Genomic DNA, 16,078 nt, shown 5'->3' with positions numbered 1-16,078 from the left:
TACTATGTATATATTTTCTCAAAGTGACTAATTTAAAAGGAAAATAGGTATTTAAATATATAATTTCTGAGTTATTTGCACAACATTGCAATAATCACTTGAATTTAAATTGGGCACATTTTTCATATTCTTCCCATATTTTAAATTATTATACTTTTTCCTCAGGATATTTTAAGTAGTTGATTATGATTTGAGACAGATCTTATTATCATAACTATAACCATTCTTTATTTATTTTTTGTCCCCCCAAGAAATCTATAGCATCCATACTTTGCTCTGTCTGCAATTAAACTGGCCATGATAGTTAATGGAATTAATCTAACTTGTAGAAAAGCAATTTTTCAAGGAGTTAAAACATAAAAAGTTTTATTGTAACCACTTCTTTACTTTGCAGGAAAAAGGGAAATATTAAAAATTCCTCAATTTAGTAACTTTTACAAATTAGTAATTTACTTTTTACAAATTGGAAAAAATAGACATTACCTCCTTTGTTCATTTTGACTTAAAAATTGAAAATCACTGCCATTTGACTACAATCATGTTTTTTAAAATTAACAGACTGATTTCTGCTTAGAAAATGTTTTTACTGGTGTGGTTCTGGTGGCAATGTAGAATACCTGTCTTCTTTACATAAATCTTGGGTGATGTGGACTCGGAAAATCCTAGTTACACCCAAGATTCCATTCCTCTGCGGTTACTCACCTGGACCACAGACATGTAAGGCCTGTCTAAAAGAGACATAACATCAAGTGTGGCCCCACCAGTGACTCATCCCTTTAATGTAGTGAAACTATAGAGGGAAGAGCAGGGAGAATGTACTGGTTGCTAAGGAAACCTAGTTTACCTGTGGAAAATGACATCCTGTATTAATAAGATGTAAGGTACGACTCACATAATTATTCTAATTTTAAGATTGATGGAAACAATATCCTTTACATTGGGTACGGGCCATAAAAAATGTCTAAATGTACAGGATTGCTTATGGTTTTAGAAGGTGACTTTATAAAGAAGGTGGAGATCCCAACTCCTTCTCATGTCTCTATATATATGTCTAAGTGTGTGTGTTTTAGTGTTCTGGGAAGTGTCTTGACAGAGAACTTGAGTTGGACAAAGCAGCCTGCATCTGAGTGAGCTAACTGGCACCATGAAAATATCAGGTGTCTTTCTGCTCCTCTCTCTGGCTCTTTTCTGCTTTTTCTCAGGTGAGTTTTTTCTTTAAAATTAAAATCCAATACTTATGCTGAATGGACATGACAAATATATCTGTCCACCACATTTTAAATTCTAACAATTTTGATATAAAAGACCAATTCTATGAGATTATCATAATGATGATAATGATTATAATGATGAAAATGGTAATAGTAATAATGATAAAAATAACTTTCATTTGTTGAGTATATACTATATTCTAGGCATGTACTAAGAGCTTTTATGCATTATCTCCAATACACATAGCAAGCTATTCTTATCTATCTTCCATATATAAGAAATCTGTGGCACAAAAAAAAAAAGAAAAATAAGAAAATTGCCTAAGGACTTGTAACTCATAAGTAGAATTTGGAATTTGATCAGGTCTTCTATGTATCACAGTTTATGCTTGTTCCACAAAACTAGGTCTGGGGGGATGGCTAGTTGTTTTAAATATTTATTTAGATATTTAAATATTTTCTTCTAAGACAAAGGAAAGCTTCTATGTACTCATTATTTTTATACAGTAATTGGAACTCAATTAAAATTACAACAAGAGGGAAAAGGAAACTTAATTAGAAAAATCCTTCAGGAAAAGGTATCCAATCTCAGAATACTGAAACATATATGTTGTTGGAAAACTCAATAATTGTTCAAGAAGGGGAATATCTTTGGACACCTTAATGAGCAGTAGTCATATATTCTCTATCAACTTGGATTGTTCAAAGGGCAGCTATACTTGGATCTAATGTTTTTCAGTATAGGGCCATGTGAATGAACAGAACACTGTATCTCTTTCCTAACTTCTTTATTTTTCCACCCAATGATGTAATAGTAGACAAAGAACACAATAGAGACTCTAGACCCAAGACCTAGACCCATGTCTTCCATTTATGACTGTCTCAACTGGAGACAGCTCAGCTCTCTGAGATATGCTCTCATTTATAGAATTCTAGATATGAGACTGGATCCTGGGACCTTACATATTTAATCTATCATTTTCTGTGACAAAAGTCATTGAATTGGGGGGCTATCAGAGGTTTTTCACTGAGATTGAATAGATAAAGAAGTCATTATTCACTGGAAACTGGTTATATTTAAATGAAAAAATATTTTTAGGAATATGAAAGAAAAAAAAAGTCGGATAAAGGATTACTGTGATCTCATAGAATAAGCTTGACTAATAAGGCTAACTAACCTGAAATGATGTTTCTGTCACCTGCTGAGATGACAAAAAATAAATGTGACTATATAAAAAGTTGCTGGCTAAGATGCTCTCAAAAATTAAGTTATATTCCATTGCTTCTCTTTATGATCTTTTCATTGGATATTGTGCAACAAGGCATTTACCAAAACATGGTCCTTCATGGATAAATCTGTATTTGGGAAGGCCAATGCCTAAGAGCCTTAATGTTGAGTTTCAGTCCTAGCATTTCCATTTTATAGTGTGTGACCTTTCTGAATATTTTATTCATCTATAAAATACAGCTATAAAAGGAATATCCCTGTGTGTGGAATTAAATGAGAAAATGCATGAACAGTGCTTTACATAGTGGATGGGATCTAGTAAGAGTTTAACAAATGTCCATTATATTAACATTAGTAAATTTCAATAATACAACCACTGTATTGAATTCAGGTATTGCTGATGTTAACCATCCTTCTGCCTTGGTAATTCTACATATAAGAAGACAGTGGGCACAATCTTTCCTCTTCTGATCAAAGATTTGTACAGTGAAGAAATGGCTGAGAATTGTAATAATGAGTTTTCCTGGGCCATAAAACTTACTTTCAGTGGTTACAAAAATATAAACTTCTAGGCCCTATTTGATCTTATATAATGAAATTTTAAAGTGTCCTAAAAAATCTGTATTTTTTAATAACACTGCTGCAATATGGTTGGTACTCACTATAGTAGATTGTCATCAACTTTATTTTAAGATTAAAAGCCCTGTTCTTGCCTCATTTCCATTAATAGAGACCATACTTAAAGATATTTCCAGTTGTCCTCCTTCAAGTATGACACTTATACTTTCTGTCATTAAGGAGGCTTTTGGCTAAATGTGCCAGGTGTCACTGGCATTAGAAGTTCCCCAGAAATGACCAGAATTCAGCTCAGAGCAGAATTGAACCTAACATTTTTATTATTTCAGTATTTAAAACCATTGAGCTAATCAACCACAATCCAAAATCACAGACATGGCTATAAAGATGGAGGGAGAGAGAGAAACAAGACTTATTTATAGATTGTTTCCTCTTTCAGTAATTTAGAGAGACGTAGCAAAATAAAAGAGTTTGTCCTTGTCAGTCTATATTTGGGCCAAGGCTTTAAATCTGAGTATAGAGGACAGAAAAGCAATTTTGACCTCAAAGAACAAATAAAGTTAATCTCTTCCTGAATTGCCTATAGGCAATGCAATGAACCTGGAAATGTCAAAGTTTCAGGAGACTTTCCAACCCAAATTCTCTGAAGACCAGAGATGAGGTCATTTCCACAATGGATTAGTAACTGGGCCAGAACTCTAACATGAATCTCCAGATTATGAAACAATTTTCTTTCACTTCCCCTCCCCAACCTCTAAGAAATCTGATCTCAACCTTGTCCATCCCCTTTCATCACTTCCCAAGTGTCTATTCTCCCTGAGAAGTGAACAGGTATAAAAAAAATCAAACATGCCATGCCTTGTTGAGATGACCAAGAATCAAGAATAAGTATCATTCCAGCTTTGAGGAACTCCCAATTTTGCAAATCCCACTTTTTATACATTCAGAAATTATAGTGCTAAGACTGTGATTTGTTTTTCAGGTGTCTTCAGTCAAGGAAAAAAGGTCAGTGAATATTTTTATCTATTCTTCAGACCTGGGTGGTGCTTGGTTGGTATTCCCAGCCCAGCCTTTGTCTGTGGGCTAAAGGGCAAAACATTGAACCAGCAGGCCAAATGCAGAAATCAATAGAAATAATAAACATTTTAACTACAATTTCTCTATGAGATAAAGGAGCCTAAATACCCATTCTCAGTTTTTGTTAAAGGAAAGAAACTATAAATGAAAATGGGATGAGTCTATGATAACACTCATAATCTATCTCCGCTTTCACTGTGAGATCTTGGGCAAGTAACTCAGGTTTTCTGAGCTGCAATTTCCACAACTATAAAAAAAGAAAACAATCTTATTCACTTCAAAGAATTGTAGTCAGGCTGAAATTATATAAACTATGTGGAAGTATTTGGTTAACTATAAAAGGATTAGTTGTTGATTAATAATTAACAGCTTCTGAAGGATTTAGGTCAGAGGTTATTCTTTCCTTTGTAGAAATAAGGCCTCCAAGAGTGAGAAAAAAAGGTTGCTTATTACCAAGTTTGTTTACTGTTCTTTATTGAGTATACATAGACTGGTTCACTTAAATGTAAGTACAATTTGGGTTAAAATTTGGAATGGGGACAAATTATCTTCATTGTCTGGCTGCTATTTTTTCCAAATTAATCCATCAACTTTTCCTCAGATTGCTTGTTCTAAGCATCAAAAAATAGAAACAGGTGGCATTTGCTCCAGCTAGTGCTACTCCTGTGTCCATACAAAAGAACATTTCTACTTGACCTTGGCACTTATTTTTGTTAGCCTTTGTATGCCCAAGAACTCTTGACATTAAAAGTTTCCAGATAATACTGCCAACTAGTTCAAGTTGGCAAAAGAGTTGAAAACCTCTTCCAACTCTAGTATATTGCATAAGACTTTTTCCTTCCAATTTTAAACTCTCAGAAATTGAAATGTATCTTTCAATAGATGATGCCATACTGTTAACTCTTAATGTATGTATGTGTGCACTTGTGTGTGTGACACATACATACACTTTTTTTACTTGCATATAAAATTGTATATCTTAAAATTGATTTCTTATTGTTTTAAACATACACAATTGCACAATACAACCAACCCATTTTGTATCTTACGAGGTAATAAAATATAAAAGCATTACATAGATTGAAAATATATGAAATTTTATCCGTTTTCTCATCAACACTCAAGTCTCTTCCCTTATTTAGGTTTTGATCTTCAGGATATTTTATGTTTCCCAGATTTTCAGTGTTTTTTAAAGTTCACTTAAAATCTACTATTTACTGATTCTATTCCTTTGGATTGGTCTAAGTCTCTTTGTGGACTTGCTTTTGGATCACTGGAAATGTTTTCTTTTTTAAAATTTCTTTATTGATTAAAGTATCACATATTTGTCCTCATTCCCCCATTCCCATCCTAAACCCCTCCCCATGCATATCTCCACCCCTCTTTTGTCTGTGACCACTGGTTAGGCTCATATGCATGCACACAAGTCCGTTGGTTGATCTCTCCCCCTCATCCCTCCCCTCCCCTACCTTCATGGAAATGTCTCCTAAATATACAGATCCCCAGCACCATGCCAGACTTACTAAATAATCATCACAGATGGGGAAATTTTAAATCTGTATTCTACATAATTATCCAGTGCTGGGGAGGGCTGTTTTTGCTCAAACATCTTAGAGACTGTATACATGAGTTCTAATTTGAATATTTACTGCCTGTGTGATCTAAGAGATGTCTCCTCTCTTGCCACTGCCTTTGTTTACACATCTCCAAAATAAAAATTTAGATTCAATGATCTCTAAAGCCCCATCTGACCTTAGCTATCTGAATCAGTAGGAACCAAGCCTGCCTTGCCAAGACCGCTGTTTTTTTTTTCCACTCAAGTAGTCAGGGAAGGGAGGGTGCCACCTTTCAGATAGCATCAAGGCTTCCATTTCTCTTCTGTTCAGCTGGAAAGATGGTGGCTATCCAAACAACAGGCAGGAAAAGTTGAAACTAATCTTAGGAGCATGCCTGCTCAATTCTAATTCTGCTAAGACAAAAGGAAGAAATATTTCCTCCAACATTTAACTCAGTCCACTCATGCCAAGAAGCCTCTCCATGCTGAAGCATCAGATGGTAGATTATAGTTAATAGTCTAATTTATAGACTTATAAAAGGAGAATTTTAGAATCCTTCACAATATATAAATGAGTATTAATTGTGAATTAAATTATTATCTAAAGTTTGTCCTGTATGTTTCTAATAACAGGAATTAGAGTTTGAAATTTTGATGAAGATTCAAGAAAAAAATAATGGCTAAGATTCATCAGTATCATCTGGGAATATATAGGCTCTTAGAGAGGCAAAATCAAGTATATAAAATTTTCTTGAAAATAAACATAGTGAATAGTCAAGAGTAAAATAAAAAGTGATAAAAAGAAGAGAGAAGAAATAGTTGGAGAGTCAGAGTATTGACATATTTAATTTACAGAAATAAGGTGTTTCAAAAAGGAGTTGCATCACAAAAAATCATGAACATTTTACAAATAGCCAATGGATATATTCTGAATCATTTTGTAGAGCCATTTTGGTAGTGTGGATGGAGTATAAAAGCAGGAGAAGTAGAGGCCAAGTCATGGAGGGGTTTAGAAAACTGGTGTGATTAAAAAGGAGCTGATGTAACCACATGGGTAGTAGTAAAGGGAAGAACAGATGAAGTCCTACACCCTAGAGATATATGTGTGTTTGCAAATTTTCATTGGCTTTATTTTTAAAACTGAAATGCTAGACTAAAATATCAATGACCCTGACTTATAAGTTAATTTTTGTGATCATATAAGCTCACTTTCCAGTAAAGTTAAATGATTTTGTAGTTTCCATTAGAATACTAATCTGGGTACTAAAAGTGTCCCTGTATTTCAGAATATTTTTGAAGGTACAATTCTTTGAAGAGCCACAAGGGGTCAGGCCTGTACTAAACTTTGGCACACAAGTACATAGAAGTAGTCTAAGGAAGCTGAACTAAGAAAATAAGCCTACTTGTTGGCTTTAACAAGTAGGCTCTTGTTAAAGCCAACACCAACCTAAAAAACACCAAAACAAAATAAAATTTCTCATTAAGTAGGGTAAGAAATAATGGGCTCCAAAACTTCTAGAATGTGAAACAATGTACATTGTTAGTGCTCATAATATCAATCCTCCACAGGGTGCTTGAAGCTTTATAAAGTGTTTTTCAAAGGACTAATCATTTACAAGAAACCTAGAAGACAGATATTGCTGGGCTCCAATTAAATATAAAGACATTTCAGCTCAGAGTAGTCAACTATATGCACGAGGTAATGCAGGTAGCAAGAGGAAGAAGCAAAATTCAAACCCAGGTCAGTCTAATACCTTCTGCAGCACAGTCTCTTAACATTATAGAGCATTGGGTATTTCAAATAAATTCAGAGGATTTTGGCTGTCCTCTTGGAGGAAACTTTAAGGAGGAAAGATAATCCTATCACCCCTGCTCTAGGCCTGCTTTTTTATGTCCACTAAGAAACTAATTATCTGCATTCTATTTAAAGACTAAAATAAAAATATAAAAGAGGACAGGAAATTTAGACAGAGCAAAGGCATGCCATTCTTAGCCTGCTTCTCCCTAAGTTGAGAACTGTGAGCTCTTTCTAGTCCTATTAGATATTCTGATGTTCTTCTGCCTCGTTGTTTGCCTCACAGAAAGGATTTCTGGCTGACTCTGAAAGTCATTCTTTACCTTCTCAAACGTCCAGGGCTCTCGGAGAGTGGCCTTTTCCTGTCCCATCACCATGCTAAAATTTCTCACACGGTGTGAGTGAAGAAAGGCCACTAGATATAAAAGAATCATTCAGGCAGTAGTGATTTCTCACATCCAATTGAAGAATTAAGGACTTACCTTAATTTAAGCCACTTTATTGAATGAAACACTGCTAAATCTTGTGTTATCAAAGCAGGAAAGGTCCTCAGGGACCATCTAGTCCTCAGGGACCAGGCTGTGAGAGGGCAGTTCTCGGGTGAAACACCCTGGAATCAGGCTCCCTTCTCCCTGGTTCCAGGTGTGTCTCCAGAGAACTGCAGCTCCCAAGTCACTGCAGCTTGGCAGCTCCTGCATTGAGTACTGCCCCCTGGTGATCAGTGTGCCTCATAGCTACTGATACTGAACACTTGTTCGAAGCTCCTTCCAAAATGGTAAGACCTACAGCTAGAGCAGGTCTACAACATGAACCTAATTTTTTGCATGCCTAGTCCAAGAGTATTTCAAATACTCCACGCTGACTTTCTACAACTCTTATATGAGCACAGTTGATCCTTATAACAATCATGGGAATGAAGCATGCCAACCGTAAATTTAAAAAAAGAACATTTTAGTTAAGAAAATTTAGATGCAGCTAGGGAGCACTTTGTCTGAGATGACACCCAGCCAATGGCAAATGACAAGACAAGTACTGAAACATGGTTCTTTAGCTACATCAGGGACCCTTGAACAATTTAGAAGCATAAACTAAATCTAAATTCTAAAGAAGTTTTTTCATATACCACTTGATTGATATGGAAATTCTTAGCCCTACCTACTCTCATTCCCAGGGGGCCGTGGAAGGGGGAAAGTGGGTCTGGGCACAGAGGTGGGGTCTAGAAGTTCTCAAAGTAAATGCCCTCCAAGTGCCACTTTCATACCTGCTTTCTAAAGGACAGAAGAGCCTGGATCACAAGATCAGAGGGTGGAATACGATGGAAAGATGGCTTGAGAAGGCGTCTCTTTAAAGTAAGAGACTTTGGTTTCCTTTCTCACTGATCTGACTGTAGAGACACACATTTCTCTGACTGAGATGCCCTTTCTCAGCTTGCACATTGTCCCTGTTTGGCCCATTGTGGTGTCTATCACTCATTGTGCTATAATTAATGGTATTCTTTCTGCTTTCCTAATGCAAATAAGATGGTGAACATATGGAGATATTATAATTCATTCATTTTTTGTATCACCAGCACCCAGAACCATGCCTTACAAATATTAATTACCCATTGGCTGTTGATGGGATAAATCAAAATATCAGTGATAAGTCTATGGTTTACAGTCTATTCTTGACTCACACAGTTGCAAATGTGTGTATTCATGACTTAAATTCAAAATAAATTAGCTTTTGAGAAGAAAAGAGAAAGAAAGAAAGAAAGAAAGAAAGAAAGAAAGAAAGAAAGAAAGAAAGAAAGAAAGAAAAAAACTCCTATGGTTAATCATGTCCTAAAGATTTCTCAGCTTACTTTTTATTTGGAGACCTAAAGGAAAGGTTACTATCCCAAAAGTAGTATAAAAATGGAGTTTTCTTTATGATCAGTGAGGAAAAAGTGAGACTATAGGTATGACTATAATAAGCCTAAACATCTTCTATCCAACCAACCCTAAGATCTCTGATAAGCATCATTCCACCCAGCCTCAATAGTACAAAATGTGAAATTTCATTTTAAAATGTGTGTTTAATAGTCTGTTATCTTAACTCTGATATGTGTGATATTTTGTAACTCAACTGTGTGACTCTCTTACTGAGCTTTTCCCCATCCAAATCTTCAGAGAGTATTATCAGTATACTAGGGCCGGTGCACAGATTCATGCACTGGGCGGGGGGGGGGGGGTCTCTCTGCCTGGCCTGTGGGGATCAGGCTGAAACTGGCTCTTCAACATCCCCCAAGGGGGTCCCAGGCTGTGAGAGGGCAGTTCTCGGGTGAAACACCCTGGAATCAGGCTCCCTTCTCCCTGGTTCCAGGTGTGTCTCCAGAGAACTGCAGCTCCCAAGTCACTGCAGCTTGGCAGCTCCTGCATTGAGTACTGCCCCCTGGTGATCAGTGTGCCTCATAGCTACTGGCCAATCAGCTGGTCACTTAGGCTTTTATACATATAGATAACAGTTTGCTAATATCTTAAAAACATGATTACTCTTATTTGTGCCCACTTAATTTATAAGGTATTTCAATAAAGCTTACTTTCCCTGATTGTAAGTGAGGTCAAGAGTACATCATGAACTTGGTCTTTATTTCTCTAAATGAGGCTATGTTGGAAATCAACCATAATAGATAGTTGGAATCAGCAATGAGAAGACATATATTCAAGCACTGGTTTTTAACGCTTCCTGGTTGTATGGCATTGGGAAGCTACTTAATTATCCGGAGGATCAATATTCACTTTTGTAAACTGCTTAATATAATTTGTTCTACATGCATCTCAGAGTTATCTCAGCGGAGTTACTTTATATGGTTTAAATATTGTGAAGCAATAGATAAACATAAGACATTATTAATGGGACTAGGAGAGGGGTAAAGTATGGTCCCTCCATTCATGTTAAAGGGCACTTCATTCCACACAGTTGATATTTGGAAAAGTTTGGTTCTACCTGTTGTGTATTGCCTATAACTTGGAATAAAAGGGCTCAAATGTCATTTGCATATAAAATATTGATTCAATTGAAAAGAATTTTAAAACTCCAGGCTATTTTTGAGAGACCACTATAACTGAGGGCAAATATTAGTAGCACAGGTGCTCCTACCATTCCTTCTACAGAGCCCATGACAATAATCATTAATTGTCATGGCACGTGTTCTCACCAAGGCTGGATTCAACCTCAGAATCCTAAATAGAGCAACTTAGTCACAAAAGTTCAAATATTACAGAGAGAAAGTAAGTTAATATGAAGACATTAAAATGTTGTTTTCAAGAGAATAAATGAATGTAGCAGCCACAAGGAAAACTAACAAGCCATCACATAACATTTGGAATCTCCTTGCAATGATCATCCATATCTTTATAACAAAACAGGAGTGCTATTAGAGTTAGGTTAATACAGTAAAAAAAAAAAAAAAGAAAGAAAGAAAGAAAGAAAAGAAAGAAAAAAAAAGTGTCACTAAAGATAAAAAACCACTCTCAATTGAAAATTTAGTGTTGGGACAGAAAGTCATACCTATGGCATTTGCCTTACTTCTTACATTTGTAGGGAGTAATTGCCTCAGTTCATTAACTCAATCAACTCACTTCTGAATACTGTGACTACAGAAATGGGTATCCTGTATCTCAAAGAAAAAGTCTCAGTTATGTTTAATACATTCTAGCTAAACAGACAAAGAAGGTCATTTTCTATTTCAGGAAGCTTTACATTACAGATATATATATATAATTTATAAACATATTTATATACGTATACTTTCATATAAATATATAAAGTATTTATATATTAATATGACTTTATATAAATAAATATTTATATATTTGTATATAACATATAAATATTTATACTCATATAGAGTATGTGTATACAAAAAAGTATATATACTTTGAATAATTATAAAGGCAGTGTTTATTAAACTTTATTTCAACTTCAAAATTGAGCTATTAGCTGTTAAAGTGTATATACATTTTCCAGGACATGCTGCTACGCGCTCGCTCTCTCTCTCTCTCTCTCTCTCTCTCTCTCTCTCTCTCTCTCTCTCTCTCTCAAGTTTGCTCTCTAAAGCTTCTATCGTGTGGAACAGTCCCTTAGACAGAATGCACTAATGTCCATGTCACTGCTATGCTTACTTTGGTAGGTTGACTGTGCTGAGTTCCGGGATCCCAAGTTCTACTGCACTCGGGAATCAGATCCCTACTGTGGCTCTAATGGCCAGACATATGGCAATAAATGTGCCTTCTGTAAGGCAATGGCGTAAGTATCATACTCAGAAACCTGTCCCTTACAAGCACAAACTTCCTGAATAAGACAATGACACTTCCCTGGAAATAGTCTAGAAATTTCTATTCACACCCACCCATAGAAATAACAGAAATAAGCTTCAGGCAAATGGATTAAAAACAATTCATTCAAAAAGGAATAACAATTTGCATAATAAATTATATGAAAGCATAATCTTTATTGTAATTATTAAATGTGATCAATCTTAGGGACTTTTAAAAAGTATACATCTTTAAATATTTTGATACATTTTATTTTTTCCCATTTATTTCTAAGATTTTTAATAGTTGTATCCTTTATGCTTTGTTATTATTAATTTCAAAAATAATAAATTTTAGCAATATAGTTATGCTTGAAAATTCATCAAAATTAGAAACATGAAAAACTTGTGGGAAATTTTATTATTAACAATAAAAGTATTACTTTACCCACATTATTTTCAAGCATTTTATTTTATAGCAATTTCTATATTGCTAAGGCAACAATTTCCATTCACTCCTCTCTTTTCCTCTGATGAAAAGGGCCTTTCAACAAAGAATAGAGGAGAGGACCATCCTTTACTATCCAGACTATTCAAATTTTACAGATAGCATACTAGGAAGATTCTATCAAAGATCAATATTTATTGAATGTATGTGTTTAACGAAATAGAACAGGTACTATAGATTTAACAAATAGATTGTGAACTTCCTGATGTGACATATTTTATAATTAATAAAAACTTATTAACTCAATCAATCTCTTAGTCTGATTGCTCTAAAATCAAGGAATTATAGCCCTATTTAAAAGTAACCTCACTTCTTCACCATTGTCATTCTTTTCTTGTATTAGATTGTCTTCTATCAATGTCTTAATTTTCCTCAATTTTGCTGTAAGACTCCTAAACATGGAGATTATATAGCTCCCTATCAATAACTGCAAAGCCAAGCACACAGAATAAGATGAATAAATATTGAATCAATGCCTAATAAACATTTCTACATTTACATATAACACTAGAGGCCTGGTGCATGGATTCATGCACTGGTGGGGTCCCTTGGCCTGTCCTGAGGGAATCAGGATGAAACTGGCTCTTCGACATCCTCCAAAGGGTCCCACATTGCAAGAGGATGCAGGCCAAACTGAAGGACCCCGCCAGTGCACCATTGGGTGGGGAGGAACCATGGGAGGTTCCATGGCATGTCCTGCTCGTCTTGCCCAGTCTCAATCAGCTGGACCCCAGCAGCAAGCTAACCTACCAGTTGGAGCATCTGCCCCCTGGTAATCAGTGCACATCAAAATGTGACTGATTGAAAGAATGGTTGAATAGATGGTAGGACACTTAGCATATTAGGCTTTTATTATATAGAATACCTGCTAATTAATACCAAATTTTTTCCAGGATAAGGGCAGTAGGGTAAGTTGAGATTACATATGATGGACACTCATTACTGAGAAGGACTAAATACATGGTTTACTATAAAAGGCCAAATGCCTGAATATTTGGTTTAACTTCTTCCATTTTCTATTAGGACACAGCTATGACACTAGTTTCTTTGCCATTATTTCTCTTGTCATTTTTACCTTTTCCAGTTGTACAAATATTTACTCCCAGAGAAGAAACAATGGAAATCAAAAGATCTAAGCCTTATTAAATTTAAGATTCATGCTTTCTGTAATTAGGACAGATGTCACTGCTAAGTGAATTTAACTTCTGCCACATTGTCAACATGGATACCTTGTAGAATCAAATAATTACATAGATGATGACATAGTTAAGCCTTGTCCAATGTCTGCAATGAATACTAATTATATTGCACTGAGCATATCTTGTCTTTCTCTTTGATAGGGAAAATGGTGGGAAGCTCAAACTAAAGCACGTTGGAGCATGCTGAATTGGAGCCAATGTTTTGTGTTCAGCTGCCAGCTTTCTCAGCCTTCTTTTCTTGTGTATGCTTTGATTTTTCTCCAGCAGATAGCTTAAATTTATAAAAACACACCTTCTTCTCTCCCTGGTTCTTGGAGAGTTCAATATATAATATTTTCCTTCATTTGCTTAACAATAAAATAAATTCTGCAGAAGCCTGGCCTGTGTTTTTACTATGAGATCAAGAAAACATGTAGATGCAGTATGGAATAATTAGCCTGACATAAATGTGGATCACCTGTTTTTCTAATCTAAATCAACCATGCAGTCATTGTGCATCTTGGGAAAATCCCTTCCCCTCATTCATTCTTGGAATTTTCATGTGAATAATGAAGAATTTTCTTTTATAAAATCTATTCTAGAAGGCTGAGGTGAGGTAATATTGGTTCTCTCCAATTTTGGGGAAAGTATTTTATGTAAAAATAAAACACTTATCCTCTCTGGACTATTGTTTTACATCTGTATGAATTGGTGGTTTTGGACTATATACTATGTGAACACTTATTAGTTTTCCAAGCAATATCATAGAGTCCAGCAGATAGCAAGAAGTAAATAAATAATCAATAAACAACGACCATCCAGTTCTAGCCAGTTTGTCTCCGTGGATAGAGAGTTGGCCTGGGGCCGAAGGGTCCTAAATTCGATTCAGGTCAAGGACGCATACCTCATTTGCAGGCTTCTCCCCATCCTGGCCCTCGTGAGGGCATGTGCAGGAGGCAACCAATTGATATGTTTTTCTCACATCTATATTTCTCTGACTTTCCCTCTCTCTTCCACTTTCTCTAAAATCAATGGAAAAATATCCCCGGGTGAGGATTAACAAAATAACAAAATAAATAAATGAAAAACATCAAATCAATAATGAGCACAGGGAAAGTCTGTAACAGTGTGCACATTTAAAGAAAGCAGCTCATTGATCTTAATCATGGAATGAGAGAATTAGATGAAATATAAGGAATCTTAAGGCCCAGAGAGAGTTTAATTAGTTACGACCAAAGAAAAACACAGGACATAGTAGAAGAACCAAGGTCACAACACAGCCCTTTCAATAACTCACTCAGTCTCCTACTGGGTCGGAGGAAGCAGGACAGCATGAGATCAAACCACACTAAACCTACCAGAATAGTGAGATATTTAAAACTTAGGTACTCTTTTATTTCTGGGATTTTTCACGTAATATTTTTGGACCACAGTAACTGACACTACAGAAAGCAAAGCTATGGATAGAGGGGGTTACTGTTTACTAAATTTCCTGCTTCCTAGGGAAATTGAGCCTTTTCTCCTTTGTAGTTTCTCCCCCTGAAGTAATTTAGGTATTGCTAATGTAAATGTATGTAGTTAGAGAAGTGAATCATTGCACATCTTTACTAAAAGCATTGCCTTTCCACATGGCCTCCTCCTCCTCTCTCTTGCTGGAACCGGCTACTCCAGGAAGGCCAGGTCCCTGTTGGCTGTCCACACAAGGTACATTTCCACCACTTTGCCAAGGCTGCCTGCAATGCCTCTGTGCTACCTTCTGCCACTCTGCCTATCCTTTCTCCCTCATACAAATCTCTCACCCACATCGTAAGACTCTGCCATTTACTTCATGGCTGATTTCAGGTGCCTTAACTGAGTAAGTGATCAAAATACTGTGTAGGTCTGAGCTATTCTCTGGGAATGAAAGGGAAGCACATAAACAATAAACCACAGAAGATCAGAAATCTAGTATCTCTTAGAAAGAAGAAGCAAGTCAATATAAAAAATCAAGTCAAACTCCAGAAGTTTTGATTCAGAGATGTACACATCTTTCCAAACCTCAGTGAAAACACACATAAGATTTATGTATATCATAGTTTGCAAACTTTATATCAAAAATAAAGAATGGAAACATAAAATATAGTCTTTAATATGACATACATGGCAAAGGTTTTAGAGAGAAGGGCTCTGATGTCTGCAATTTACTTTAAATTGCATCAAAGATGGATTAATGAATAGATAGGTAGATACATTAAAAAAAAAAAACATGTATAGTAGTCCTAGCTAGGGTGTTCAGTGGTCAGAGCATCACAGGTTTGATTTCCAGTCAAGGGTACATACCTGGGTTGCAGGTTCATTCCCAACCCCAGTTGGGGTGCTTGCAAGAGGCAACCAATTGATGAGTCTCTCATATTGATCTTTCTTTCCTCTTCTTTCTTCCCATCCCCTATTCTTTCTCCCTCCCACTTTCTCTAAAAACCAATGGAAAATCTAAGTGGTGGGTTTATAGGGGTTTACTATAAAGTAATTTTAGCACTGCTGGATGTTTAAGATTATTTATTAAAATGTTTTTTTAATGCTTTAAAATAAAACAGAGACTCTTCCAGGAGGAGCAAATTTTCATAATCCTGTTTTTGTTCCTCATTATTGTGAAATCCTTGTCTGGGGGCTTCTCTGTGTCAATGTGAAGATTTCT

General features: G+C 35.7%; 1 protein-coding gene across 1 annotated transcript; it reads left to right on the top strand.

Moving 5' to 3' along the window:
- LOC118711391 (serine protease inhibitor Kazal-type 6) lies at positions 1 to 13,799 on the top strand. Its single transcript, XM_036424426.2, has 5 exons — positions 1 to 1,202; positions 3,998 to 4,020; positions 8,717 to 8,791; positions 11,596 to 11,711; positions 13,567 to 13,799. The coding sequence occupies exons 1-5, from the start codon at positions 1,145 to 1,147 to the stop codon at positions 13,610 to 13,612; spliced, it is 318 nt and encodes a 105-aa protein (XP_036280319.1). The 5' UTR covers positions 1 to 1,144; the 3' UTR covers positions 13,613 to 13,799.
- Positions 13,800 to 16,078: the final 2,279 nt, after the last annotated feature.

Source organism: Pipistrellus kuhlii, unplaced genomic scaffold (genome assembly GCF_014108245.1).
Source record: "Pipistrellus kuhlii isolate mPipKuh1 unplaced genomic scaffold, mPipKuh1.p scaffold_m20_p_8, whole genome shotgun sequence".
NCBI lineage: Eukaryota > Metazoa > Chordata > Mammalia > Chiroptera > Vespertilionidae > Pipistrellus > Pipistrellus kuhlii.
The sequence above is the reverse complement of the archived record's forward strand: the minus strand, read 5'-3'. Positions and strand labels throughout refer to the sequence as shown.